This window comes from Lynx rufus, unplaced genomic scaffold (assembly GCF_022079265.1).
Source record: "Lynx rufus isolate CCGP_SWC_20201006 ecotype Redwood Valley unplaced genomic scaffold, mLynRuf1.p SCAF_16, whole genome shotgun sequence".
In the NCBI taxonomy this organism is placed as follows: Eukaryota; Metazoa; Chordata; class Mammalia; order Carnivora; family Felidae; genus Lynx; species Lynx rufus.
In genome coordinates, this window is record NW_025814830.1 from 30,537,622 (window position 1) to 30,565,291 (window position 27,670).

At 56.7% G+C, this 27,670-nt stretch overlaps 1 protein-coding gene across 2 annotated transcripts; it reads right to left on the reverse strand.

The window, feature by feature from the left end:
* Window positions 1-1,459: 1,459 nt before the first annotated feature.
* Window positions 1,460-24,080, reverse strand: CCDC102A (coiled-coil domain containing 102A). Of its 2 annotated transcripts, none has more exons than XM_047078471.1 (9): window positions 23,801-24,080; window positions 14,995-15,733; window positions 12,644-12,870; window positions 9,601-9,709; window positions 7,012-7,128; window positions 6,443-6,652; window positions 5,892-6,062; window positions 4,763-4,866; window positions 1,460-2,557 (listed from the first exon to the last, which is right to left on the reverse strand). In XM_047078471.1, exons 2-9 carry the CDS (start codon window positions 15,577-15,579, stop codon window positions 2,428-2,430), a joined length of 1,653 nt encoding a protein of 550 aa, XP_046934427.1. In that variant the 5' UTR covers window positions 15,580-15,733; window positions 23,801-24,080; the 3' UTR covers window positions 1,460-2,427. The 2 variants fall into 2 exon arrangements, with proteins under 2 accessions (XP_046934427.1, XP_046934426.1); XM_047078470.1 differs by lacking the exon at window positions 23,801-24,080 and adding an exon at window positions 19,192-21,052.
* Window positions 24,081-27,670: the final 3,590 nt, after the last annotated feature.

The window sequence follows — 27,670 nt, forward strand, 5'->3', positions numbered from 1 at the left end:
GTGTCCCTGGACTGACTATACCTCACCCTGACCCTGGGCCAGTGTCTCCCCTTCTTGGTCAGTTCCCTCACCTGTTCAAGGAGAGACTGGACCGGACCAGAGGAAAAACCCTCAGGTGCCTCCGGGGGCCGGGCAGTGATGTGAATGAGGTGCACGAAGAGTAAGGCTGCAGGGAGCGGTGGGGACTATGGCCCGCCCAGGTGCCTGTGCCAGGCAGCACCTGCCCCTCCGCCCAGCGGCTGCAGTCACGTGTGAGCGTGAACCCGACGTGGTCCGATGTGCCGATTCCTCATGAGAAGGAAACCCTCATTTTTCTGAGAAGCTTCCCATTGCTCATATTAGCAATGCATTTAATATAGTTTTCAAAGTATCACGTGAGCCAAAGCTGCTGCCGCCACCACCGCGAACGCAGGACGAACGGGCTGCGACCAGGGAGGCAGCACATTACAGGCCTGGAGAATCTCCCAGTTCCGCGTCTGCCCCCCCCCCCCCCCCGAGACTTTGATCTTCCCTTGGAGGCTGATGGGGGAGGCCAGACCCTCTCCTCACTCGGGAGCGGCCCTGCCCGCAGACGGGCTGGAATGGGGTCCCTGCTCAACACTCTCTCCAGGGGTGCCAGGGAGTCTGGGGAAGCCGGCCTTACCGGCAGACCTGCCCGGGGCCTGGGGAGGCGGCTCTCAGGGCTGCTGTCAGTGAGGGCCTGGCTCCTGGGGGTCAAAGGGCAGGCAGCATTTCAGCCCCTTCTGGGACTGACTTCCTGTTTGGGAGAGAAAACAGAAAGGCCCCAGCAGGAAATGGGTCTTCTTCCCTTCTCCCCACAGCGCTTTTTCCGCTGGCTCTGGCCTGTGGGGAAAGACCCATGGTGGAGGGAGGGGGGCTCCCCATGGCTGGGTCTCACCCACTCCTTCCTTTGCCCTTGGAGCCCAGGAGGGAACCTGAGGCCTCTCCGCCACGATAGCAAATCCCACCTCACCAGCACTGCTAGGTCACTGATCACCAGCTGGGCTCCTGACACCCCTTACGGCCCAGCACTGGGGCCTTGGGGGCCCCCTCAGACTGGGCCACAAGAGAGAAAGCACGGGGTGCAGCTCCCCACTACAGCCACAGAGTCTCTTTCCCAATTGAAGCGAACTCCTCTTTGGTGCCAGGCCCCTGCTCAGAGCCACAACTGCTCCTTGCATACCCCCTGAGCACAGGGAACTCACCCCTTCTGCCTGCTAAAACACAATGTTGACGGAGCCTCTTTCTGCAGAAAGCAGGCCTGCTGCTGAGAATTCATCCAAGGGCAGGTGTCTCAATGCCACCTAGACTTGCAGATTCAAAAATGTATGCTATTGTGTTTTGAGTAAGTTTCTACCAGATTTAACATAAATCTGCTGGTTATAGAGGGTTTAGACATTAAGTATCAAAAATAACATGGAAACTACCTGCAATTTCATTACCTAGAGCAGGGCTGGGGTAAAGATACAAGGATTTATTATTTATTGTGTTTACACCTACCTCTGGTCACCTGAACTTCATCCCATGCGGCAGAACCCAGCGGGCAAATCCCCCCTCTCTGGCGCACACCTTCACGTATTTCAATAAGAACTAACCTCTACTGAGCTCCAGATGAACTCATCTTATTCTCACGATAGCTGTATGAGATGTCTAATTTACAGATGGAGAAACTGAGGCTCAGAGAGGTCAGGTACTTCCCCATGGTTGCACAGCCAGGAAGGGGCAGAGGCAGAGATCTGAATCCATCCACAGCAGAATGGAAGTCTCTTCTTCTCAGATTAGACACACACTGTACCTCTTCCTTCCCCTCATGGGAGCCGGATTCCCGACCATTTAGCAGCTCAGATGTTCATTCATTCGTTCTTTTGCATATTCAGTCATTCGTTACGTAACTTGACATTCCTGAGCTCGGGCTAGGTGTCAGGTGCAGGCTGGTGCTGTCCCCTACACCAGCTGCCCACATCTGCCACACTCTCAGGACTCTGCCCTGAGAACCCAAACTCGGTTTATTACAAAAGGCTGAGTTTATCACATTGTACTATAAACAGCTCCACCTGACCCCCAAGCTTCAAAGACACAGCCTGGGTCGAGGCCCCAACAGTCCCCCTCGCCATCCCCCTCGCCCCTGCATGAAGGTCCTGGGTGGATGGGGGTGTGGAGACCGGGCCCAGGAGCGGTCCTGTTTTTATAACGTCAGATGGGTCCAAGGACCCCGCGCACATACATAAAATATACATGTATAAAACACAGGCGATGGCTTCCCTTCCAAGAGGTGTTGCTAGGGTGGGACGGTCGACCCCCACCCTGGGAGAGGAGGAAGTCAGCCGTGGCGGGGAACACAGGTGGCTGCACCAGTCCAAGCGGCCGGTCCGCCTAGGCACCCAGGGGCCTGTGGCCACGGGCCAGTCCTGTCCGGCCCTGGGAGCTCTAGGCCACCTGGATCTGCAGGTCCTCATCCTCATCCAGGTCGCTGGCTCCGTCCCCGGCTTCCTCAGTGCCGAAGCGAGCGCTTCGGATCTTCCCGAAGAGGGGGGCGTTCTGCTGCTGCCTTCGGAGCCTGTGGGACCGGGTGACAGGACGGTCAGGGGAGTCTGTCAGCTGCAAGCGGCCAAGCCTTCCCTAGCACTTCCCTGCTGCCAGGCCCCAGGCTGGGCCTTTTTCATCCATCACCTCATCACCCATCATCCTCCCAGAAACCACGGAGGTGAGGGAGATGCTACTTCATCCCCGTTTGGCAGACTAGGAAACTGAGGCACAGAGCAGCCAAGTAATCTGCCTAGTCCCCCGGACAGTAGTGAGTGAGGCTGGGCTCCACGGTGGGCTGGGGCTGGAGAGGTAAAGTAGCCGCTTAGGGTCATACTGCTGGGATTTGAACCCACGTCAGGCTCCAAAGATCACAGGCAGAGAGTTTGGGGCTGGGGGTCTGAGTCCCCTACCCCCCCAGGGACAGTGAGAAAGTGCTCCGCCCTCGCTCTTCCCCACATTCAAATTCCTAAAGCCAAAATTTACAAGGGCTGGTGGAGGAAATGCCCATCCCCCAGCAAGTGGCCGCCTTGGCTGCATCTTACTGGAAGGCATGAATTATTAACACGGCAGGGAGGGGCCCCGGCGGGGGCCTCCATTACTGGGCCGTGATTTAGTGAGCTGTCCCCGGAACATTAAAGCACAAAAAGTTGGAAAATAAAACGAGGCAGCGGTCCTGGGCAGCCCTGCCCTCCCCGTTGGAAGCACTTGAGAGGCTGGGTAGAGCCTGCCTGTCCATTTGGGGAGTTTATGGCTCCCAAAGAATGTGGCCAACACTGCGGGAAAGCCCGGGGCTAGGCGGCCTCTGAGGGGTGTGTGCTGTGGGGGTAGAGTGGCCAGTGCCAGCCATGCCTGGACTGGTGCCTGGGCCCCTGCACAACACTTTATGGGTCTCGTCCCAGGCAGACGGGGAAACTGAGGCCAAGTTGGCCACGTCACATGGCTTCAGGTCTGGCTTCATAGCCTGAATTCCCAGCCATGAAAACTCCACACACGGCAGCACATGGCACGTGCTCAGTAAATCAGGGCACAGATGGCCAGGGGGCAGTTTGGCCAGAACACTGGTCCACTGTGTGGCCGTGAAGACACCTACCTTCTTAGGCCTGAGTTTCCTCGTCTGCCAGCTCCCTAGAACAAAATATCTTCTACTTCCCTTCTCTCATAGGAGCATGGTTCTTGAGGCACAACATGGGTCCCAAATATAAGTACCCCCCCCCAACAGCCCCGAGGGGCTCCCCGGGGGCAGAGGCAATAACAGCAGTAGCAGCACTTACTATGTGCCAGGTACTTTTATAAGCCCATTTAACTCACAATAACCGCGAGGTAAGAACTGTATCATCCCCATTTTACAGAGGAGGAAACTGACACAGAGAGTTTAAGCAAGTGACCCAAGCAAGACCACATTGACCACTGACATAGCTACTAAGTGCAGATTCCCACCACCCGGGCAGCCTGGCTGCAGAGCCCGTATCTCTCTGTTCTGTGAAGTAATAGGATGCCACTAAGGGCCTGGCTAGGGCCTGGCACAGGAAGTTGGTCAGTATAGTGGTCATGATGCCCTTGGCTGGGGGGGCACCTACGAAGTAGGCAGGGGCTTAGGCTGGGCTCTCTGTTACCTTATGGCCCCGGGGAGAGTGCACAGAGTCCAGGGATGGGGTGGTCAGGGAAGGGATGAAGAGTGCTAGCTGGGTGCCCCAGAGACCCTGAGGTCATCCTTCACTAACGCGGTCGCGTCCTGTCCAGAGCTGATGGGTTGGGTCTACCATCAGGGCCGGGGCTCCTCCATGCTTCCCTGCCTTCCGATTCCTCAGCTCCCAGCTGGCCTGTGGTCACCCCAGCCCGGGGACCTTGGGGGCTGCTTGTTCTTCCTGGCCATGACTCTCCAGACCCTTTGTCCCTGCCCGCTGCCCCACCTAGGACCCGACCTCTTTGGCTGCCCTTCCTTCCCTCTCACCACCCGCCCACCTGCCTGCCAGCAGGTCACAGGAGATGATTCCAGGGCTCCCAGCTGGTCTCACTTCCTGCACTCCCCTTCCCTGGTTTCCTGACCCTGGCCCTTCCTGCCTGGAGGGGACAGGATTCTGGCCCCAGGGGTCTTGGATCTCTTCCTTCACTGCCTTCCCCTCTAGCGGGAGTTTGGGGCTCCAACCCTGACCGGGAGGAAGTCTCTCTGCCCTGTTTCTGTGCCCCGGCCGGGAATCCTCTCCCCGCTGGCCCTCCTGCTGCAGGCCGGGCTCACCTGGACTGCAGATGTTCCAGCTGCACTTGTAGGTTCTCGCTCTGCTCCGTCTGCTCGTCCAGCGACCGCTGCAGCTTCCGTGCCTGGTTGTGGGCCTCGTCCAGCTGGTGGGTGAGCAGGGAAAGAGCGTGAGGGTCACCTTGGGCCAGCCACTCCTGCCATTCCTCTGCCTTCCCCAAGAGCAATCCCTGTCTGTCCATCGAGGCCAAAACCAAGGCCCACCTCCTCCAAGGAAGCATCCCTTTGCTCCTCTCTGTATCTGCTGCGCCCCTGCCTTCCAAGTCTACACGTCTTCCAACACCCCAAGCTACTGACGCAGCTATCAACCCACCTGCCCGTCTCTCCCTGTGGGTCTGTTTATCTGACCATTCAGCCGTGGAATAGCATCTGTCCATGGAGATACCTACCTACCTGCCCACTCACCACTGCTTATTCTACCCGGCCACCCATCTGCCCCGTCTATCTGCTTCCACTCTCCCAGACACACCTATTATCCCATCTTTCCATCCTTCTGTCCTTCTTTCTCTCTGTCCATTCATCCTTCTACCCACCGATCCAATCAGTTATCTGGCCATCTTTGCACTGTCATTTGTCTTTCCACACATCTGTACACTCATCTGTCATTTATCCACCCGTCCACTCACCTACCCATCCACCCATCCATCTATCCAATCACCTACCCATCCACCCACCCATCCACTCACCTTTCATACATCTATCGTTACATCCTCTCCATCCCTCCCTCTTCCCTCCTCCCCCTCCCTTCCCCATCCACCTGTCCATCTGTTCTCTCATACTTCTGTTCATCCATCCACGGAGTTACTCTCTCGTCTTTCCATTTACACATCTATGTGGTACCTGTGCCTCCTACACATCCACCCACTCATCCATCCATTAATCTATTCGACTACTCATCTCTTCGCCCGTTTTTCTTCCCACGCTGCTACACATGCATCTATTTACCATCCGTTGGACGCCCACATCCCGCTCTACCCTGGGCACCTCCCGAGAGTCAGGCTCATGCCGGGCACCGGGGGCCCGGCGCAGAGTGACACAGGAGGGCCCTGCCGCCCCACTCCTACCCCGGCTGAGGTCTGAGGCCGCCCTCCGGGCCCCCGCGGGTGCTCACCTCGTCCTCGGCCTGGGCCAGCTCCTTCTTGAGCTCCTCCACCCGCAGCCGCAGCTTCTTCACCTCTGCCTCGTGCTGTTCCACCCGCCGGTTGGCGTGTGCCAGCTCTGCCACCTTCTCCTGGAACTGTTTCTTCAGCTTGCCGTGCACGTGCTTCAGGTCTGCCAGCTCCTGCGGGGCAGGGGAGACGGGGGAGGACTCGGCGTCAGAGGGCACCTGCCTGTTCGCCGCCGTGCCTCCAGTGCCCACAACAAGGCTGCACCCAGCGGGTGCCCGATGGACATCTGGAGGATTAAGAGGCTTAAGCGACACAATGAACAAAGAGCACTGGCGCGGGGCCGGGCTCCCAGTAAGGTGCTCGGTAAGCCTCGCCCCCGGTGGGCACCCAAGACGAGCAGCTTCTAGGGCGACTGCCACCCCTGTCCTTAGTCGTTACTTCAGGGGTCCCCGGCCCCCAGTGGGCTGGAGCTGGACACCCAGCAGGCGCTCTGCCCTGGCTGCACGGGGCCCCAGGGGTGCCCCAGCCCCGGCCGTACCACCCGCTACCCCACCTTGTTCTTCTCGAAAAGCGCAGCCTGGCTGGCCCGCAGGTCACAGTCCAGCGCGCTGGCTGTCTGCCTCCGCCGCCGGGCCAGCGCCTCCTCCAGGTCCCCGACCTGCGCCCGCAGCTTCTTGTTTTCCCGTTCCAGGCCCAGCTTCTCGGTCTCCAGCCTCTCACGGCGACCCCACTCGGCTGCGTTCTCCGCCTGCAGCCGCTCCATCTACAACAGGGCAGGACGGGGTCAGGGTTCCGGGGGACAAGGGACAGCAGGGTCTGGGCTGGATGCTCCCCCTCCCCGTCTCCTCCTGTAGCCAATTTTGGCTCCAGGAAGCAGATCCGGCTGCAGCAGCTATAATTAACCTGGGCTGATTTCACGGTGTGCAGGATGTGAGGGAGCTTCTGGTCTGTGTGTGGGAGAGAGGCCCGTCACCCCCTGCAGGCTGGAGCCCGGGGTGTGGCTGGTCCCCACCTCAGGGCACAGGCCTGCTTCTTGCCCTCTTCTGAGCGGTCGGCTGATGGAGACAATGCCCCTGGCTCCCCCCAGTCCCAAGCTCTCCCGGCTCCCAGCCGCGGCCTCACCTCACCCCTCAGCTCGGCCATCTTCCTGTCCATGCTGGACCGCGCACCCAGCTCGTCCTCCAGGTCTTCGGACATGCGACCCAGCTCGTCCTGGTGGGCCTCCTTCAGGATGCTGAGCTGCAGGATACAGCACAGCCTGGTTATGTGAGAACCACCTGGGTGCATCTGGAACCAGCTCTGGGGGATGGGCTCTGGTGCAGGAACGCTCTGCAAAGAGTCTGAGGTGGGGCCCACGTGGGCCACAGAGTATCCAGAACAGAGCCTGAATCCCACCACTTGTGCCATTTCTGGCATCTCACGCTTCCGACCTCATTACCCGCTAGCCTCCCAGTGTCTACTCGTGGCCCCTGTCACCCCACTTTCCACAAGAGTAGCCTAGAAGGAGCTCTTTAAAAAGACAAATCCAATCATACCTCCATCTTTGGGTTGCTTAGGATAAGGACCCGCCTCCTTTCTATGGTCTCATGAAGCCCTGCGTGGTTGGACCCTCGTCCATCTCTCCTCAGCCTCATCTCCCACCTCTCTCCCCTTAGTTCACTGTGCTCTAGGCTCTAGTCCTCAAACACACCAAGCTCCTGTCTACCGCTGGGCCTTTGCACATACGGCTCTCGCTACCTGGGGCACTCTTTCCAAGGTATTTTACAGGACTGACTTTACTCATTCTCAGGCTTTGGCCCAAATGCCCCCTCCTCAAGGAGGCCCCTCTCCTCCTCCCTAACTACAAGGGGTGCCTCCTTTACTCTCTGTCCCACTCCCCACTGGAATGTGAGCTTGGGAGGACAGAGAGCTTGCCTGTCTGCCCACCTTTGTATCCCCGATGGTCTTGGCCCTGGGTAACCCTGTGTTGGCTGAATGCACACAATAGACCCGAACAGGGTCTGCGTATGGGTGCGGGGCTGGCCACGTCAGGATCGCCTGGGGTGATTCTGGCAGAGTTGCACATTCCCTGTTGCACAGCAGGAAAACCAACAAACTACCACTCTGTGCAACGACACGGATGAGCCTCAAATACATAATAGTGAGGGCAAGAAGCCAGTTACAAAAGAGAATCTTTATAATTATCTGCTAAACTGCACATTCATGTTTTATTCACTTTTCTGCAAATGATTCCACTTCATAATTTGAAAAGATTAAAAAGGCAGATTCCTGGACCCATCCCCCAAAGATGCTGCTTCAGGAGAGTGAGGGTTTTAGGATATTTCCCAAGAGATTCTACCACGAGACCAGCCTTAGTCGCCTCCAGGGCAGTTTCAGGCTCTGAGGTCTGGATCTTTGCACCTTCTGGAAATGCAGCTGATCCACAGGCTTTCTCTGGGTGGCTGCGCCCCCTGGTGGCTATGGGGGCCTGCACAGGAGGCAGTAGCGGCCCCCCAGGGGGATCTCTGCCTACCCCGAATCCCCCTGCTACCGTGGTGGAATCCCCTCTCTGCTAGCTGGAGTCTCAGTTTTGTCATTTATAAAATGGGGACATCAGAGTCCAGCCTCCTCGACCCCCCCGAAGCATCAGTGAGAGCACACACTAGGTGCCCGATGAATGCTACATCCAGACTCCTCCCCTTCAGCACAGTCTACAAAGCCCAGTGAGGTTTGGCTCCCCTGTAACCTCCTCTCTCACTACCCTCCAGCCACACTGGCCTGTTTCCTGCACACACTAGGCTTATTCTGGCCGCAGGACCTTTGCATTTGCTGTGCCTTCTGCCAGGAACTCTCCTCCCATATAGTCTCAAAGATGGCTTCTAATTCCTCTAGGTCTTGCCTCAAACATCACCTTCCTAGAGAGGCAGGCCTGCCTGCCTGCCTGCCCTCCTTCCTTTTCTTCCTTCCTTTCTTTGTTTTAAGATTTTGTGAACTTCATTTTTTTTATATATTTTATTTCTTTATTTTGAGAGAGAGAGAGCAGGGAGGGGCAAAAAGAGAGACATAGAGAATCTCAAGCAGGCTTTATGCTGACAGCGCGGAGTCCGACCCGGGGCTCGACCTCACAAACTGTGAGATCGTGACCTGAGCCGAAATCAAGAGTTGGACACTTAACTGACTGAACCACCCAGGTACTCCAAGAGAGGCCATTCTTTTTTTCTTTTTCTTTTTTTCTTTAAATGTTTATTTTTGAGAGACAGAGACAGACAGAGTGCGAGCAGGGGAGGGGCAGAGAGAGAGAAGGAGACCCAGAACCTGAGGCAGTCTCCAAGCTCTGCACTGTCACCACAGAGCCCGATGCGGGGCTTGAACTCATAAGCTGTGAGATCATAACCTGAGCCGGAGTTGGACGCTTAACCGACTGGGCCACCCAGGCGCCCCTAGAGAGGACGCTCGTGACCCACCACCCCATCTCTCTCATTCGAGTGCTTCAGAGCTTATGAACGTACCTGCCTGGTTACTGTCGGTATCCCCCGGGCCCCACCCCGTGGCCTCCACAAGGTGAGCTTCTGAAGGCAGGGACATCGCCTGCCCCGGCACCCAGAACAGCATATGGCACACAGCCAGTGCTTGGCGAGGAAATGGCTGAACTCCCTGTCTCCTGCTCCCACTGCTGAAATTCAGCAGCGCAGTGCTGCGTCTCCTAGGAAGACCGTCAGCTCCAGGACTTACTTGCTTGAGCATCTCCTGCTTGGTCTTGTTCAGCTCCTCATACTTGATCTTCCACTGGCTGAGCTCCCCTTCCAGCTTCTCAATGTTCCTGCTCAGTGCCAGTTTATCCCTGGAGAGAGGAGGAGGAGAAGCAGACATGGGGGTGAGCTCACTGAGGCCCTCTGCTGAAAGCCCTCACCGGTGGTCTGCACCGGAGGAGTAGTCCGTGTCCAAAGTCCTTGCCTTGGCATTCAAGGCCCTGGCACCCCACACTGTGGCAGGCACCCTGCTTTTGCACTCCTTTTGGAGGGGTACCCCTAACCCCACGCACAACCACGGGTGCCCGGCTTACGATGTGGGGAGGTGACCGAGACTCCAGGGCAGTGGCCATCCTGGGCAAGTGTCTCAGGCTCAACTGCCAAATATGACGTCTGTTCCTGTTTTATGTACTGGGGTTCCCCGTAAGGCTTGGTTTGCACACAGGGTTCTGGAGTTGGAAAAGCTGGAAAATACTGTCCAGTGGGTCTTAGATGGAGGGGGCACTTCCTGTCATCATCCCTGGGTGGGTCTCCTGTGATCCCCACTCTGCACTCTGCTCTGCGCATGCATGAGATGCTGTGAGTAAAGAGCACAAGGCCTGGCCCTGGCGCACAGTAGGTGCTCAACGAAGAGCTGTGCTTATCATCACTCTTCAGCATGCTGTGCCTCACGACTGCCCCTCCCCGCCCCCCCCGCCATTCTCCGGAAGCCTGACGTGTCATATGTCTAACATGGGCTTCTCAGAGGAGACAATGCCACCTTCTAGGAGGTATGTCTGATAATCACGCATGATCGGGTCATTTAGTGGGCAGGGACAAGGCGTGCCTACGTCCTGCAGTCAACGTCCAGGACATCTTGTGCACCCAGGAACTGTCCCGCATCCCTGTAACACGTGCATGTCCTGTTGGACATCCCTGGGTGTGAAAAGAATCTGAGCCTTGAACCTCAGGCTGATTCCCATATAAACAGAAAGTATCTTCGGTATAACGTGGTGGTCCCCAGGAACAGAATCGCTGTGTAAATTGAGGGAACGTCGCGCTCTGCTTTGTTCAGAACTCTACCAAAGGCTGTTCATCTCTCAGGAAATCTGGTCACCAAAGAGACAGCACTTGTGTATTTGCGTTATTAACCCCACACACCTGCACCTGCCGTTTTTGTAGCCGCCCTGGGAGGTGACTTTACCTGAGTGAACACACATAAGGCTGCAGGACAGTGGCTGGCTCGGAGTATTTGCTGGTATGGTTATCATCGCTATCATTCTTTATAAAGTTACCAGATGCTGACTACATTTGACCCTGAACACCATAGATTTCAACCGCACGGATCGACTTACATGCACACTTTTCAATAAATACAGTACAGTATTGTAAGTATATTTTCCTTTCCTTTTCTTTTTTTAAAATGTTTATTTTGAGAGAGAGAGAGAGAGAGAGAGAGAGAGAGCGAGCGCGCATGTGCCCAAGCAGGGGAGGGGCAGACACAGAGGGAGAGAGAGAATCCCAAGCAGGCCCCGCACTGGCAGCCCAGAGGCTGATGTGGGTCTCGAACTCATGAACCGTGAAATCATGGCCTGAGCCGAAATCAAGAGTCAGAGGCTTAACCAACTGAGCCAACCAGGCACCCCTTCCTTTCCTATTCTTAATGTTTTCTTTTCTCTAGCTTACTTTATTATAAGAATACAGCATATGATACGAATAACATACAAAATATGTTAATCATTTTGTTAATCAAATAGTGTTAATCAACTATTCACATTATCAGTAAGGCTTCTGGTCAACAGTAGGCTATTAGTTAAGTTTTTGGGGAGTCCAATTCTGGGGAGTCAGATTTTCAACTGCACGGGGGGTGGTCAGTGCCCCTAACCCCCACATTGTTCAAGGGTCGACTGCATTTCACTATTTCTTCTAGGGGAGCTGGGCCTGAGCATTTCCATGTCACGATACATATATTTTATGACAGGCTCCCCTCATTTCTGCTTTAAATTTCAGTTAATGAAACAGGTTGAGTTTTGTCTGTTTTGCTTAAACAGAAATTTATGGTCTCACAGTTCTGGAGGCTAGAAGTCCAAGGTCAAGGTGTCAGGAGGACTGGTTCTGTCTGAGGCCCATGAGAGGGAATCTGTGCCCTCGCTTCTGGGAGTTTGTGGGCCACCATTGGGGTTCCGTGATTATAGAAGCACCACACTGACCTCTGTCTTCACACTATCTATGCATTTAATTTCTGGACAGAAAAGCGTGTTACAAAATATTCTTTGCAATCAGGCCTGTGCCCTGATCAAGGTCACCGGGAACCTCCCTGTTCTAAATCCACGGGTCAGAACTTAGTCCTCTCCTTACTTGATCAATTCAACTGCTCACTGCCTCCTCTGTGAAACAGGTGCTCCTGGCTTCCCTGTCCCTTCCGGGACTCCCTTCTCCTGTCTCGTCTCCTGCTTGGTTCTTCCTCTAATCTCTAAACTAGGATGGCTCCAAGGCTCCGTCTCTGACCTCCCTTCACCCGGCTCGTGGCTTTACCAGTATCACCTATTCACTGCTGACTCTTGAGTTCTTACCTCCAGCCCAGATCCACCTCACGAACTCCAGACTCCTCATGTCCCCAGCTGTCTCCCTGTCATCTCAGACTCAACCAGTCCAAACCTGAATTCCCATCGGCAACCCCTCAACCTCCCTGACTGTCCATGGCACCCTCTCCCTGCCAGGAGAAAAGCTCCGTGAGGCCAGGGGTGGGGAGGTTTGGTCGTATTTAGAGCGGTATCCTCACTGCCGAGCACGGGTTTGCCAGAGTAAATGCACGATACATATTATCTAACTAATGAATTATTAAAATAAGTCAATAAACCAAACCTTGCACTGGGTCCTCCGGTAGAGCACGCTGCTCTAAAGTTCCAAGACTCAGCCCTAAGTAGTGCCATTCACCTGCAGCGAGCCTCACATTCCACAACACTGACTTGCATTCTGTGATTCTGAGGGTGCCCTGGTGTGGCCGGGTCCACCCCCCGGGGCCCTGCTTCCCTCCCAGGACTCACTCTCGCTCCTTGAGTAGCACCTTCTGGGATTCATCTAGCCGCAGCCGCAGGGCGGTCAACTTGGATGCACCCTCTTCGATGGTGGCTGTGTCTTCCCAGGGCAGCCGGCTGCGCTCCTGGCGGCCGGAGCTGCCCCGTGGGCCCCCGGCCCCCACGCTGCGTGCCTCCCAGCAGCCCTCGGGCTCCTCTGGTCTGCTCTTCAGCAGGCTCTCCACTAGCTCCAGTTCCTGTGGGGACCAAGGCGGAGGATGGACCAGTGGCAGCTGAGCCCCCCTCTTGGCCAATCTCCTGGCCTTTCCCAGGCCCGGGGTCTGGGATCAGCTTGTAGGTAACCTTGGGCAAATCACACAGCCCTTCTGGGCCCCAATTTCCTCTTCCGTAGCCTGCCTCTCCATCCCTGGAGAAGGAGAGACACCCCCTCTTCTGGGCTTCCCCCTTCACTTCCTGGAACTGTGCATTGAGTCAGCCACCAATGTATCCGAGAAGATTTTGCAGGAGATGGTGAGCTCCCTGCCATTGGAAGTATGCAAGCATATGGTGGGACACTGGTGTGAATGGAAGCAGAAGCAGGGACACTTATAATGGATAAGACCTAACTTCTCTCAAAGGGAATTCCGGCTCGAATATCCCATTCTTCACGTGCCAACACTAAGGCACCAGGAGATATGTGACATGGTAAAAGAGGCACAGGCAGGCAGTCCCTGTGAGCAGAACCAGCTCCCAGACAGGAAGCACTGAGGGATTATTAACTCAGTGCCAAGCCCTCTTCCTCTCCTCCAGCCTCCCCCTACCCCTTGGCGCCTTCAGCCTGCCCCTGTCTCTGACCACGAACCTGAGACATCCATGGACTCTTTTCCAGCCTGGCTTCCCTTGTGACCTTTCTAGATGAGTCTAGGCCAACTCCTTCCCGGTCTGGCCCTCCGTTTCCCTATCTGGACTGGGACAGTGGCCCTGGGAACTACCTGGGGAGAGAGACTCTACTCCTAATGTATCTCAGACTGTCTGGGTGGGGGCCTTGGACGCCACCTGGTCCAAAGTCCTGTTTCATAAACAGGGAAACAGGGAGGGAAGGGGCTTTTTCTGAGTCTCAGACCCAGACCCTGATCACCACCAGCAGCCCCTTGGCTAGGCTGGAGGAAAAAACCTCAGACTGTAATCCCAAGGTTCCTGCCACTGCACTGCCGCCTCCGGGGCTGTGACTGGCAACCACAACAAGGACAGGTCAGGAATAGCACCTGAGGCTGGCTGACAGGAGCTGTCATTATCTGCCCCAAAGAAGAGCAATGAATGCCACCTCCGAACACCAGGCAGGCCTGGGGAGGGGGGGGGCGGGGCTTCAGCCACCAGGAGGCAGCAGTGCCCACTCCAGCCTGCAGGGATGGAAGGGGAGGGAAAGGGGCAGCCAAGAATCTGAGCTGGAAGAGCTGGCCTGTCTGGGGATGGAGCTGGGAGGAATGTGAGTCTGGACTCTGCTCCTACAAGGCCTGCTGGGTCAGGGGATGCTGCCCTCCACACCCACCATTAATGCTCCAGCCAGACTGATTATTACAGTGGGTCCTGGAGTTCACCTGGTTCAACTACCCAACGCCCCAGTCACCAGCTGGCAGACATTGGTACTTAATCTCTCTACGCCTCAGTGTCCTCATCCACAAAGCAAACACCCCTTGGGATTGTGCGAATTAACTAGATATGGCACACGCAGAGTTTAGTGCTCTGTGTAGGTGCCCACTGAATGACGGGACCTGTTATTCTCAGCCTCTGGGCTTTTGCATGGCTAGGATGTCTGCCTGCACGTTTCACAGCTAATTCCTCCACATCCGTTTAGTCTCAGCTGAAATGGGACCTCTTCCAGGAAAGCTGTGAAGCCCCCTTCCCAAAGCCTGGTTCAGGGACCTTCTCTGTGCCCCTATTGCCCTGACAATCCCCCATCCCCTCAGCTTTGATGACACGGGTTATAGATGTTCACCCCTACCCGCCCCCCATTCAAGCTGAAAGAATGAATGAATTCAGCTGTGATGCTAATGGACGCCTACTAGGCAACTGTTTGGATCATACTCCTGCCCCAAAGGGACGATTTCATGGTTCTGTTGACTGCTCAGATGTGGGAGTGGAGGGACCACCAGGTCCCAGGCCTCGCCACCCTGGCGATCTCCCTCTCCCCCGAAGAATGGCCTCTTGAGGCCCTGGGGAGCAGAGCCCGACCCAGGGGAGTGAAACCTCCCAGGGCACCAAGCCCTTCCTTATCCCCCTTTCGGAGTCTCGCAGCGCTCCCTTCCGGACCCCGGTGTCAAGGCCCTGCCCAGGAGCCCACCTCGTCCCCAGCCCCACAGCCCCACCCGCGCGCCGCGCACCTGGCTGCCCTGGGGCACTTCCGACCCGACGTCGCGCACCGGCTCCTGCTCCCGCTCGGGCTCCGGCCCGTCCGGCGTCCTGTCGGCGTTCCCCCGGGCGCCGCGCAGCCGCGCAAGCTCGCGGCCCCGAGCCTCGCACTCGCCCTGCGCCTCCTGGCGCTCGCGCCGCGCGCCCGCCAGCTCCTTGGTGAGCGCGTCCAGGCGCTGGCGCAGCTGGCGCACCTCCTCGCGCGCGCGGTTGCGCTCGGCGCGCACCTTGCTCCACTTCTCGCGCCAGTTGGCGGTGCAGTCGGACCACCAGCGCATCGTCTTCTCCATCTGCGCCGCCCGCGCGCGCGCCTCCTCCAACTCCCGCAGCCGCAGCTCCTCGCGGCTCTCCCAGTCCCCGTCGGCCAGCAGCGCGGGCGCGGGCGGCAGCGACAGCGCGGGCGGCGGCCCCGGCGAGGGCGTGCCGCTGGGCGGCGTGGGCGGCAGCGAGTCGGCCGGCCCCATGCGCTCCGGCGAGGGGCTGCCCAGGATGGTCAGGAGGCTGCCCTTGGACAGCTGCGGGGACTCGGCCAGTCGGGGGCTGGGCCCGTGGCTCATGGTGCGGCCGCGCGGGCGGGCCCTGCGTCCCAACTCCGGCCGGACTCAGGGGCGGCACGGGGGACGCCCGGCGGAGGCGATACGACTGTGCATGATGGCCACTGCTCCCCACCGCTCTCCTGGCCACTGGGTGGGGGACGCTTCTTCCTTGGACCTGTGGGAGAACACAACCGTTATTAGGTCGTGGCTACCACCTGTCCATACCCATAAGCTCAGACATGGGAAGGGCAAAACCGGCAGCGGGAACCGCATGAGCAAAGGCAGGAGGGGGGAAACGGTCTGCTTCAGGAAAGTCCCAGTGAGGCTGTAGTGGTGAGCAAGGGCCTGTAACCGCTTCCTCACTGGCCTCCAGACACCACCCTATGGTCCCTTCACCCTGCAGCCGAGGCAGCTTATCTGAAACCTTGATCTGCTCTCCCTGACCTTCAAGTCCAATCTCACAAGGTGGATGGCTGGTACTACTTCCCCATCTCCACCCCAAATGCAGCATGCGTGCTTGCTGAAGGAGTCCCCTCCCTGCCTCTTGCTGCGCTGGGCTAACTCTCATCCTTAGGTTTATCTGAGATATCATCTCCTCCTAGAAGTCCTCCCGGACCGCCTCAGGCCAGGTGGCCAGCCCCATCTGTGTCTCCATCATTAGTCTAACCAACCTCACCTACCATTGATCTGTATCCCTGTCTGCTTCCCATCCTGTGAGTTTGCTGAGGGCAGGGGCTGTCTCTCGGCCACTGTTTTAGTCCCAGCATATGATGACAATGGCAATGACATTTGTGGAGGGCTGACTACAGGCCGGGTACCATGCCTAGGGTCTCATTTATTCCTCTCAATAGACTCTAGGGAAATGACTGCCATTTACCTAAGGGGAAAGGGAGGCTCAACTCAAGGTGGGTTAAAGCCTCGGATTTGATCGCAGATACTATGTCTGGGAGCCCAAATGCAAACACTGGTGAGGGTTTGGTGAATGCAACACATGTTCTGGTGGTATGATGGAAATAAGCCCGTATGCAGTGTGGGGGTGTGGCGTGGTGAGGGATCGGTCCCACTGCTGGACTCTGCTATTTGTGGGCCCCATCACTTTAAAAGAAGTGAGATGTGGGCCCCTGGGTGGCTTGGTTGGTTAAGCATCTAACTCTTAATTTTATCTCAGGTCATGCTCTCAGGGTTTGTGGGTTCCAGTCCTGCAGCTGGGCTCCACACTGACAGTGTGGAGTCACCTTGAGATTCTCTCTCTCCTTATGTCTCTCTGTCCCTCCCAACCCCCTCTTTCTTAAAATAAATAAACTTAAAAGAAAAGTGAGACGCATGCCCTCTCTCTGTCCCCAGCCTGTCCCCCTCTCCCTCCATTGTGGCCTTGTGTTGACCGCCAGCAGCAGCCTCTCTTGGGACATCATGCTCTTCCTTCCCCATTCAGCAGAGCGTGTCCCACAAATCCTCACCCAAGGCCCTGCCCCGATAGCCATCCCTTCCTTTCCAGTGCGCTTCTGGCGGGACTCAGCCCCACAACAAAGTGCCTCAACACCAGCTAATCCCAACACTGCCTGGCCAGCCCTCTCTGTCCCCTCTTCATCCTCCTCCCACCTCTAACCCCCCACTCTCAGCAGGTGATCTAATGTCATAGTTGCAGTGAAAAGGGAAGCCATCAGATTGGCACTCCCTCCAGGTCCTGTTCCAAGGCCCATGGCCCCCTTCTCTCTGGCCCTAAGAGGATGGAAGGGCTGTCCCTCTTTGGGTCAAAGGTCCCCTCTCCAGTTTCTCCCATCTCTGCCAATGATGCCCTCTCTAGGGGGCCTCACCCCTGCTGGAGTCTCTCCTGGCACGATCCTCCCCCCTTCTCCCCTCCTCTCTCTCCTCCCTGTCAAGGCCCGTCCACCCTTTCAGTCTCTTTGCCCTCTCTCATCAGGCCACGCCAGGCTGGTTTCCGGCCACACTGCCCTACCTACCTACTGGGCAAGTCTCAGCCCTCGCCGCTGCACCCTCTCTAGTGTGGGCACCGTCAGCCTCTCCTGCTTTCCTGCGTCACCCTCATCCAGGACGCCGTGCCCTCCAGGTCTTCCTCCTACCCTCCAACTGCTTCCCGCCAGCCTTCCCGGGACAACCTGGGTGCATCTGTTGAGTGGCGGCATCATCCAGTCCTGGGGCTCCTTGTCTCTCACCACCCGGCCTGAGCCACCCCACCATGTCGTCACCAGCCCTGAATCTCTCTCTCTAGCCCAGGTGCCCCACCGGAACCTCCCACGCCTCTACCAGGATGTTCCTCAGGTAACTCAGACTCAGCCTGGCTGAACTGGAACTCACCTCCATTCCCTCCACAACCAGCTCGTCCTTCTGGATGCCCCCTCTGGGAGAAGAGCACTTCCTCACTCCTTCATGCTGTGGAGTACATTCTGGAATCTTGCTTTCTCCCCACGCCCCTCATCCCGTCACCTCCAACTCCTGTCGGTCTGTCTGCCACATGTCACAAGGATCTATCCACCTTCTTCCTACTCTGTCGCTAACCTGTCAAGGCCACCACCATCATTTCCCACCTGGGTGAGCCCAGCCACTGCCTCTCTGCTTTCCCCCTGGAACCACCTTTGCCTTCTTCAAATCCATTCTTTTTTTTTTTTCTTTTTTTTAAATGTTTCTTTATTTTTGAGAAAGAGACAGAGTGTGAGTCTGTGGGAGAAGCAGGGTGGGAGAAGTGGGAGAAGCAGAGAGAGAGGGAGACACAGAATCCAAAGCAGGTTCCAGGTTCCAAGCTGTCAGCACAGAGCCCGACGTGGGGCTCAAACCCACGGACCGTGAGATCATGACCTGAGCTGGTTGGACACTCAACCGACTGAGCCACCCACGTGCCACTCTTCAAATCCATTCTGAACAGTGGCAGCCAGAGTGAGTTTTAATTTAATTGTTTTTAAAGTTTATTTATTTTGGGGGAGGGGGAGGGGACAGAGGATCCGAAGCAGGCTCTGCGCTGACAGCAGAGAACCTGACACAGGGCTTAAACTCACAGACGGTGAGATCATGACCTAAGCTGAAGTTGGACACTTAACCGCCTGAGCCACCCAGGTGCCCCCAGAGTGAGTTTTTAAAAATGCAAACGTGGGGGCACCTGAGTGGCTCAGTCAGTTGAGCATCTGACCCTTGACGTCAGCTCAGGTTGTGATCTCGAGGTTCACGAGGTCAAGCCCCGACCCAAGCACAGAGCCTGCTGGGGAGTCTCTCTCTCCCTCTCTCTCTCTGCCCCTCCCCTGCTCGAGCGCTCTCTCTCTTAAAATAAACATTTTTAAAGAACACCAACCTTTGGCCACGCTTTGTTGTTGGCAATAGCGGTGACCCCCCTCTAGCGTCAAGTCCGAGCTCGCTCCCTCTAGGAGTCCCAATCACAAAAATCCTTCAATCCCACCACTTGTTCGTGGTCCGCACCACCCGCCTCCCACGCCCCCCCCCCGCCCCTCAGCCCTGCTCCCCTCACTCAGCTCACGTTCCACGGCCCTGCTCTCGCCCTGGCAAACTCCCTCAGCGCCCCAGCCCCTCTCCTGTTCTTTTCTCCCCAGGCAGTGCCAACCTAGGTCACCTCCACTGCTCTGCCTGTCTTGCCTCCACCTGTGCAGCCAGACACGCGGGTTTTACCGTCAGGTGGAGCAGTTTACGTTCGTGACCGCTCGCGTGTCAGTGCTGCCCGGCGATCCTCCTGTATTTCTCTCGTCCGTTGGCTGTTTGTTAATTGTCTGTCCACCGTCACCAGGCATCGGTTCTAAAGGCCCAGCTCCGTCACCAACCTCGTGTAAGCCACTGCCCCTTTTTGGGCCTCCATTTCTCCGCCTGTAGAATGCGGGTGGCGTGGGAGTGAGGGAGACCAGTGCTTCCTGATCAAGGGATTTTTCGGATTCACCTAGATACTTGCTTAAAATGCTGTTCCTGGGCCTTACCTCCCCCACGCCCTGCCAGAGCCTCATGGTCAGTAGGTGTGGGGCTGGGGATCTGCATTTTTACAGTCCAGGTTGGGGACACCTGACTACATGGTGATGCCTCGTCACCACCCCTAGTTTCATATAGACACACGTGTAAGTCTCGATGCCAATAACAGCTACACAAAGTCACACACCCAGACACAGCCATACGGACCTAGCTTCCAGTTCCCCATACACCACCACCTCCCTGGCAGGCTGCGTGCCCTCCGACAGGCTCTCTGTGTGTGCAGTGAGGTGGCTGGCCTAGATACCACGTGCATTCGCAGACATCTTCGCACACCCGGACACATCTGCAGACACGCATGCAATCCCACACGCTTAAACGCAGACACAGAGTGACACGGGAAGGCACGTGTCCTCAGGGATGGACCCCTATGCACGCACCATGGTACGGATGCACGGAGATGCTCCCCTGTAGATACAGAGTCACGGAGGCACCCGAAGACGCGCACGTGAAAACACACCGATGGGTACACACAGACACGTGCCGATACTCACCCCTAAGACAGACAGATGCACACGCACACAAACACACACTCCTCCTCTCCGCCTTTCCCTGGCCCAGCTCCACGAGAAGAAGCTCTTGGAAAAGAGAAACAATGTGCGGGCCTGAGGGGGAGGGGAGGAGGCAGGAAATCCCAGTGCCAGCCCTGTGCTGGTTCTGGGGTGTGGGGGGGAGGTCCGCCAGGATCCGGCTGCCGGGCCCTTCTGGCAGCCCCTAAACTGAGAGGGGGGCAGGGAGGGGGCCACTGCCATATCCTCTTGGCCTCCGGGAGCTTCCAGGCCTGGCATGGGGCTCAGCAGTGAGGGGGCGGGGGTGGGCTCTTTCCAGGAATCTCAAGCCTGTCGCTCAGGGGCAGGGCAGGCGCCACCCAGGCCCCTAATGGCTTCCAGGCGCCCACACTAAAGGCAGGGGTGGGCTCCAGACGGAGCTCCCGTTGCCCCTCCAAGCAGCCAGGCTCAGTCTCTCCTGGGGGCTGGGGGAGGAGGAAGGGGAGCAGCGGGGAAAGAGGGGCTCTGAACAGCCCTCCTGCAAGCCCAGAGTCCCCTGGGGGCCGTGTGTACATACGTGTGGAAAGGGGTGGGGGCCCCAAGGTTGGCTTTCTGGAGAAGCCCACCCCCCCGGCACACCAGGAACCCTGCACCCCACGTAGATTCCGCGGCAGCCAGACCCTGCCTAGCAACACCTCCCCTCACCCTCACTCCCATCCCACTCACACAACACAGCCCCGGGGACACACACACAGAGCCCTAGTAACGGACGCTCACCACACTCACCCAGAGTCGTGCAACACAGAGGCTCAGGTCACAGTTACAGAGACAGACTGCCGCCGCCCTGCCCTTCCTGCCCCTTCTCCACCAGGCTCAGTGCCTTCTTCCCATAGGGTGTGTGGTTTGTATGTGTGTGTGTGTGGCCTCCTGCTTCCCTTAGGGTGTCACTACCCCCCAAAGAGCAGGTCGGGGAGGGACCAGCCACCACAGGCCCCAGAGAGCCTTCCTCACCCCACCCTCCCCTCTCCTGCCTCCCACCAGCCAGACGGGTCTATTCCTGCTCTAATCCTCAGGGTTTCTGCTCAGGCTGTTCCCCCGCTCGGAACGCTGCCCCTCAGTCTCCGAAACCCCTACCCATCCCTCAAGCTCAGTTCTGCCACCTCCAGGAAATGCCTCGATCTCCTCAGCTCCAGCTCCTCCTCCCCAGAGAGCACAGCCCTACAAACCGTCGCAGCCACATTTGGCCAGCTGCCCTCTCTTCTTGCAGCGCAGGCTTCCCGGGCCCAGACGGGACGCTTGTGCCACCCACAGCTTCTAGGACAGGCCTTGAATACAGGATTTGCTTCAAGTTGGCTGGCGGGTGGAGAGCAGAAGGCTCAACTGTGACCTTGCATCCCGTTAGTTGGGCAGTCCCCCTTAGTGGGACTCAGAGCTCCCGAACCCCAGCCCCACAGCCGGCCTCACTGCTACAGGAAGCTGTGGGCTCACTCTAGGACAGAAACTAGAATCTTTTGATCCAATACTTGCCTCAGGCGAGGCCCTCATCTACTCTGTCCACAGAAAGTGACCAGTGGTTCCTGCTGCTTGTGTTACTGTCTAGAAGGTCTCTCCCTCCTTCTTTCTCCATCAGCGAACTCCTACACATCCTTCAAGACCCACCTTTACTTTCCCCTCCTCTGGAAAGCCTTCTCTGATCTCAAATAGAGCACGCGAGTGTTTCCAAAGCACTGGCACACCACCCTGTTCTTAGGCAATGGTCATAAGGAAATCTTGATCTCTGGCTGTCAGCACAGGGCCCAGCATACAGCAGATGACACATAAATACTTTCTAGGTTGATGGATAGAAGATCAACAGTTAGGGATCCCCTTATAAAGAGGGAGGGTTGAACTGTCCTAAGGATAAAGAGTCATTTTGTAGCCAGACTCCAAGACCGGCAGGTGTGTGAGCCTGTCTGTGGCCAAGGTCAAAGTCAGAGGTCATTTCATGGCCAGGTTAGGGATTGGGCCTCTTACTTAAGCTTAAGTGGCCCACAGGAGGACAACTTTGTGTTTTGTCTTTAGCATGTTTAGATGACTCTCACTATCCAGCTAGAGAAGGGAGCAATGCTGAAGGCTGGATGGGGGCCAGCTGAGGGGACTGGGGGTTACGCAGCGGCCTAGTTCTTCCCTCAAGCCAAGAACCCCGCTGTGTCCTTCCAGAACCTTTCAGGTGGCGCTCTGGAGCTGCCCATGGCCACAGGCCTGGCTGTGGGCAGGGAGCAGAGCCCAGCAGGAAACCGCAGAGGACAGCCTGATTGGATAAGTGCAGGGTCCAAGGCTGGTCAGCCCACAAACTGCGGGCACCTGTCCCTCGGACCTGCTGCCTGGGCTCCAGCCACTGGATGGCCAGGAGAGGAGGGAGGGAGGGAGGGAGGTAAGCAGGGCCTGCCACCTAGACCTGAGCCCCTGGGGAGCAGACTATCCCAGGCACCCCCATCTCAGACGAGGAGCCACAAAGATGTCCTACATCACTGATTAGAACTCCTTTCTTTACAATGGACCAACTTAGGTCCAGAGGAGCAGCGACTTGCCCACGTCCACCCAGAGGACCAGCAGCAAAGTGGGGGCGGGGTGTGGGGGGGGTGGGGCTGGACTGCTGGGATTGGATCCTTCCCCTCCTGGGCTAAGTCTGCCTAAGGGGCATGATGCCCCTGGGAACACTTATAAGAGGGGGTCCTCAGGCATCGGGCCAAGTGGCCAAGCATAGCTGGTATGGGAGAGAGTTAGAGCCTTTCACCGGGGCCGGCCGGCCTCTCGGCGACTCCTTGAACTATTCGCTTTTGTAGAGCAGACATCCCACCAGTCAGGGCTGTGCCACTGGTAGGCTGTGTGATATCTGCAACTCTCTGTCTTCTCTGGGCCGGTTTCCTTGTCTGTACGATGGGGAGAGGCACTAACAAGATTCCTAAAAGCTCTGTCCAACAAAGTGGGCAGACCTTGTGCCACCTGAACCGACCAGAGCCAACCCAACCCCCACACAGGTCTGTACAACCCTCACTTAAGACACAGAAACAGGAGCCCAGGGCGGAGAGTGGGTTTGCCAGCTATCATCAATTGGCACTATTAGAACGGTGGGGTAACTGAGGACCACTCCATTCTCCTCGCACTGAGCCATCGCTCTAACTGCCCCAACTCCCTCCAGAAATGCGCTTTCTGCCCGCCCACGGCCAGAAGTCGCGTCGACCCTCACTTCCTCGCCCCTTCCCCAGCAGCCCCGGTCCGGCCAAGACGCCCCGCTCCCTCTAGCGGCTGGCGGAGGGCAGAGGGGGCTCCCGGCCCCAGGCGGCGCGGTCCCGCCCACCCCGCCGCGCGGCCCCCATTGGCGGCCGCCGCGGGCTTGGGGCAGTGGCGCCGCGCTCCGATTGGCCCTTGAACCCGTCCATCCCGCACTCGCCATGGTGACCACGTTGGGTCCCCCGGGAGAGTTCCAAATTCCGCCCCCGCCCGCCGCCCCCCTCCCGTCCGGTCCCGGCCCGCAGCATTCCGAAGGCGGCCCTGCCCTCCCCCCCACTCCCGGCAACCCCTCTACACCCGAGGCCTGGGGCCCCGGGAAGTTGGGGAGCCCCGGGAGAGGGCTAGGAAGTTCTCGGAGTTTGGGGGTTGCTGCGGACGCTGTGCCCCTCTCCTCCAGCACGCCCCCCAACTTAACCCCTTCCCTCCCGCGGAAGGTTCGCGGCCTGGAGGGAGTTCCCGGGACGCAGTGGCTAGCTGCCCCCAGCGCTGCCGCCCCCGCTCACCTCAGCCGGGGACCCGCGGGCTCCGGACGTCCGACCCGCCGCGGCTGGGCGGAGCGGGCACGGGGCTTGCCGCGGCCTCCGCCGGGAGGGCCGAGGGAGGGCCGCCGAGTCTCCTCCTCCCTCCCGGAGGGAGGGGAGGGAGAGGAGACGGCGGGGCGGGGGCGGTGGGCCCCGGCAAGCTGCAGCCCCAATGTGACCCGGGCCCACCGAGTTGCCGGGGTGGGGGCACCAGCCTGATTTGGAGGCGAGGGGCACGGGCCGGGGCGGCGGGCTCTGCTAGAGAGGGAGCGGGACCCGGACGGAGGCCCCACCTCCGCTTGGGGCCGAGGGTGGGGGGGGGGGTACGAAAGGCAGGGTCTGGGGGCCCCCGCGGGGTTCGGCTTTCCCGCCTCAGGCTTCCAGAGCGCCAACGACGCACTAGGCGCCCCGCAGCCGAAGTGGGCACCGCCTGTGCCGGGACAGCACGTGGGGCGCGCTTATCAGATGTTCACTTTTGTTACCTGCATTCTTCCTAGTGCCAGCTCTGCCACCGAGTGGCCGTGGAGCAGCAAGTCTCTGCCCTTCACAGGGCCTCAGTTTCCCCTTTGTACCACAAAGGGATTCACCAGAGTAACCTCACGCATGTTGAGAAGCGTGGTGCGGCACTTGGCCCGCGGTGGGGGCGGGGGGAGATTTTCTCCGAGGTGCTGGGGTACGCCCAGCCTGGGACAGGAGCAGGCAGTTGTCCCCAGGCAATTACCGTAAGGCGCGCTCTTTTGTGCGCCCAGCGGCTGTGGGACTTCCTCCGCCCTTGGGAGTAAGGTGGTTGTGGTTTGCCCGCGAGATGGGGGATGGGTGCCAGGAGGGCTTCTCATCATATCCTGTATCTGGAGGGCGACTGTGGTGAATCCTCTTTCTTTCTTTTCTTTTCTTTTCTTTTCTTTTTTTTTTTTTTTTAAAGTAGGCTCTAGGCCACCTGTGAGGTTTGAACTCATGACCCTGACATCGAGTTGCATAGTCCGCTGACTGAGCCAGCCAGAAAAGCCCCTGCCATGAATCCTTCTGAAAAGATCACCAACACTTCACGGAGAGAGTGGAGGCAACAAGACCACACTGGGACTCTACCTTGAAAAGGAAACGAAAAATGATGAAGAAAGACTAGCTTTAACTCACTAACACTATTTAGATTATGATTGCAACCATGCAGACATTAGAATGAAGAGTTGGTCCTTTACTGAAACAGGGTCATTTTTGCAAATATATTTGAGAGTTTCACGTGCAAATGTTGCTCTGAATCCTTTGGTAGTCTAACAATTCTCTCTGGAAGGACGCGATCATTTCTCTTTAGCGATGTTCTCTTCCTCTGTGGACAGCTATGCCTTCATTTGTCCCATGTCACTTTAACCAACTTCATGAAGCCCTGCGCTTTTTGCAACATTTGCAGTTTTGCTTGTCAGTTCATTTGCTTCTTACTTGCGTGGTTAAATGCTGATGTCTGATGGAGACAGATTTGGGGAGAGGATGTGGTGTTGGAGAGAGATCTAGTCCGTAAATGTTGCGAGGCTGGCCTTTGCTTTGCTTTGTACCTGGGCCTGTGAGAGTCAGTTACTAAGTACTCAGAGGACAGAGATTCTCCCCCTCTTTTTTTTTTTTTAAAAAAAGTGTTTATTATTTTTGAGAGAGAAAGACAGAGTGCCTGAGCAGGGGAGGGGCAGAGAGAGAGAGGGAGACACAGAATCGGAAGCAGAATCCAAGCTGTCAGCACAGAGAGCCCAACGCGGGGCTGGAACTCACAAACTGTTGAGACTGTGACCTGAGCCGAAGTTTGCTGCTTAACCAGCTGAGTCAGCCAGGTGCCCCAAGACTTCCCCCTTTTAAACTTGAGGAAATGCTCCGGGTGGGGTGGGGGTGGGGGGGCTTTTGGCTCAGACTTCCCCGAAGTCCACAGCGGGTAAGGACAGCAATGGGCCAAGAACCCCCTGGTTCTTTCCCAGGGTTTCTGGAGGTGACAGTAGGGATAGAGGGATAAAGAAGGTTGAAGAGGTCGAGTCAGTGGTGAAGCTGAGCTCCAATGAGAACATCACAGTTGGGCCCTCTCTCCTAAGAAAGGAAGTAGTCCTAGGAGTGTCTTGCAGGGGATGGGGAGATCCCACCCAGTCATGGAACCAAGATGGGTACTGACCATAGGCTTGGCAGTTCGTATGAATTATCTCAGTTTTTTTTTTAATTTTTTTTTTAATGTTTATTTTTGAGACAGAGAGAGACAGAGCATGAACGGGGGAGGGTCAGAGAGAGAGGGAGACACAGAATCCGAAGCAGGCTCCAGGCTCTGAGCTGTCAGCACAGAGCCCGACGCGGGGCTCGAACTCAGGGACCGTGAGATCATGACCTGAGCCGAAGTCGGACGCTCAACCGACTGAGCCACCCAGGCGCCCCATGAATTATCTCAGTTTTAAGCCATCCCGCGAGTTGTTATCACCAACTCATAGGAAAGTAAGAATCAGAAGTCAAGTGACAGGCCCTGGGTCACAGAGCCAGAAGCTCTCAGCACCCAGATCTGACTCTTTCAATCTTACCATTGTCACCCCTGTCTCTGAAACCACACACCCAGACTGCCCTCTGGATGCATCTAATCTGGTGTCAGCCTCCCAGTGGCCCCACCAAAGGGGTTCCTTCCCCAGCTCAGCCTTCGATTGAGGTTTGTATTGGTATTCCCCACATTCCAGCATTTCTGTCTTGTACCTCTGCCCCCACTTTTTGCCGTCAACACATAGCTCTTTTCCTCTAAATAATTTCGTTTTTTAGGATGTATGTGTATTTTAGGGTAAGCAGGAAATCTGTATCAGTTGCCATAAATAGAAGAAAATCATAAAAATTAATGTCATGCGAACAAACAATGCTACTAAAATCTAGCTAGAAACTTGCTCTTTGTTAAATAGGGGCATTTTTCACAATAGCCAAAAGGTAGAGGCCACCCAGGTGTCTGTTAGTGGACAAATGGATAGATGAAATTGGTCTGTACATTCAAAGGAAAGTTACTCAGGCTTAAGAAGGAAGGGAATTCTGATACATGCCACAGCATGGATTGACTGTAAAGACATTACGTTAAGGGAAATAAGCCTGTCACAAAAGGACAAATATTGTGTGATTCCACTTCTAGAAGTTTCCTAGAGTGATAAGATTCAGAGTAGACTGGTGGTTGCCAGGGGGCTGCAGGGAGGCGGGTAGGGAAAGTTGCTATTTAATGGGGACAGAGTTTCAGTTTGGAAAGGTGGAAAAGTTCTGGAGACACATGGTGGTGAGGGTTGTATAGCATTGTGAATGTACTTACTGCCACTGAACTGTCCACTTAAAAAATGGTTAAACTGGTAAATTTTATGTATATTTTGCCACCATAAAAAATTATTAAAAATCAGGTATCTAGTTTTCTGAGTCCAATATAAAAGATTGAGAACTGAAAAGATAAGGACACAAGGCAGTAGTAGAGACAAGTTAGAGAGAACTCAGCTCTAAATGGAGGCTTCTCCTGGATGCAGCCAGGATTGAAAAACAATGAACAGCGAGTGACTTCTTCACGGTGTGACTCAGTTTAGGTAATGTCCTGTTGGGGGTCCCACTTACCGTCCTCTTGCAGATCACGGGGTGAGTAGCCCCCATGGGGAGAGAGAGATGCTTCCCTAGGGATGGTGTGTGGCTCTCCCAGGATGGGGAGAGGGAGGTGGCTTGCTGCTTCCTCCCTGCCTGGGGGGCTGAGCAAGGGACTGGCACGCCTCCTAAAGCTGAAGCATCTGGAATGTTTTATAGGGGAGTTGGAGGCAGATCAGCCTTCTCAGGGGAAGCTGGACTCCGGGGAGCTGCCCCTGAGCGCCTGAGGGATGGAGAAGAGCTGGG

Coding starts and splice junctions, on each gene's coding strand:
- CCDC102A (XM_047078471.1), bottom strand. CDS start 15,579: ATGAGCCACGGGCCCAGCCCCCGACTGGCCGAGTCCCCGCAGCTGTCC. Junction 12,871..14,994: donor AAGTGCCCCAGGGCAGCCAG/GTGCGCGGCGCG, acceptor TGGTCCCCACAG/GAACTGGAGCTAGTGGAGAG. Junction 6,063..6,442: donor CGCTTTTCGAGAAGAACAAG/GTGGGGTAGCGG, acceptor CCTGCCCCGCAG/GAGCTGGCAGACCTGAAGCA.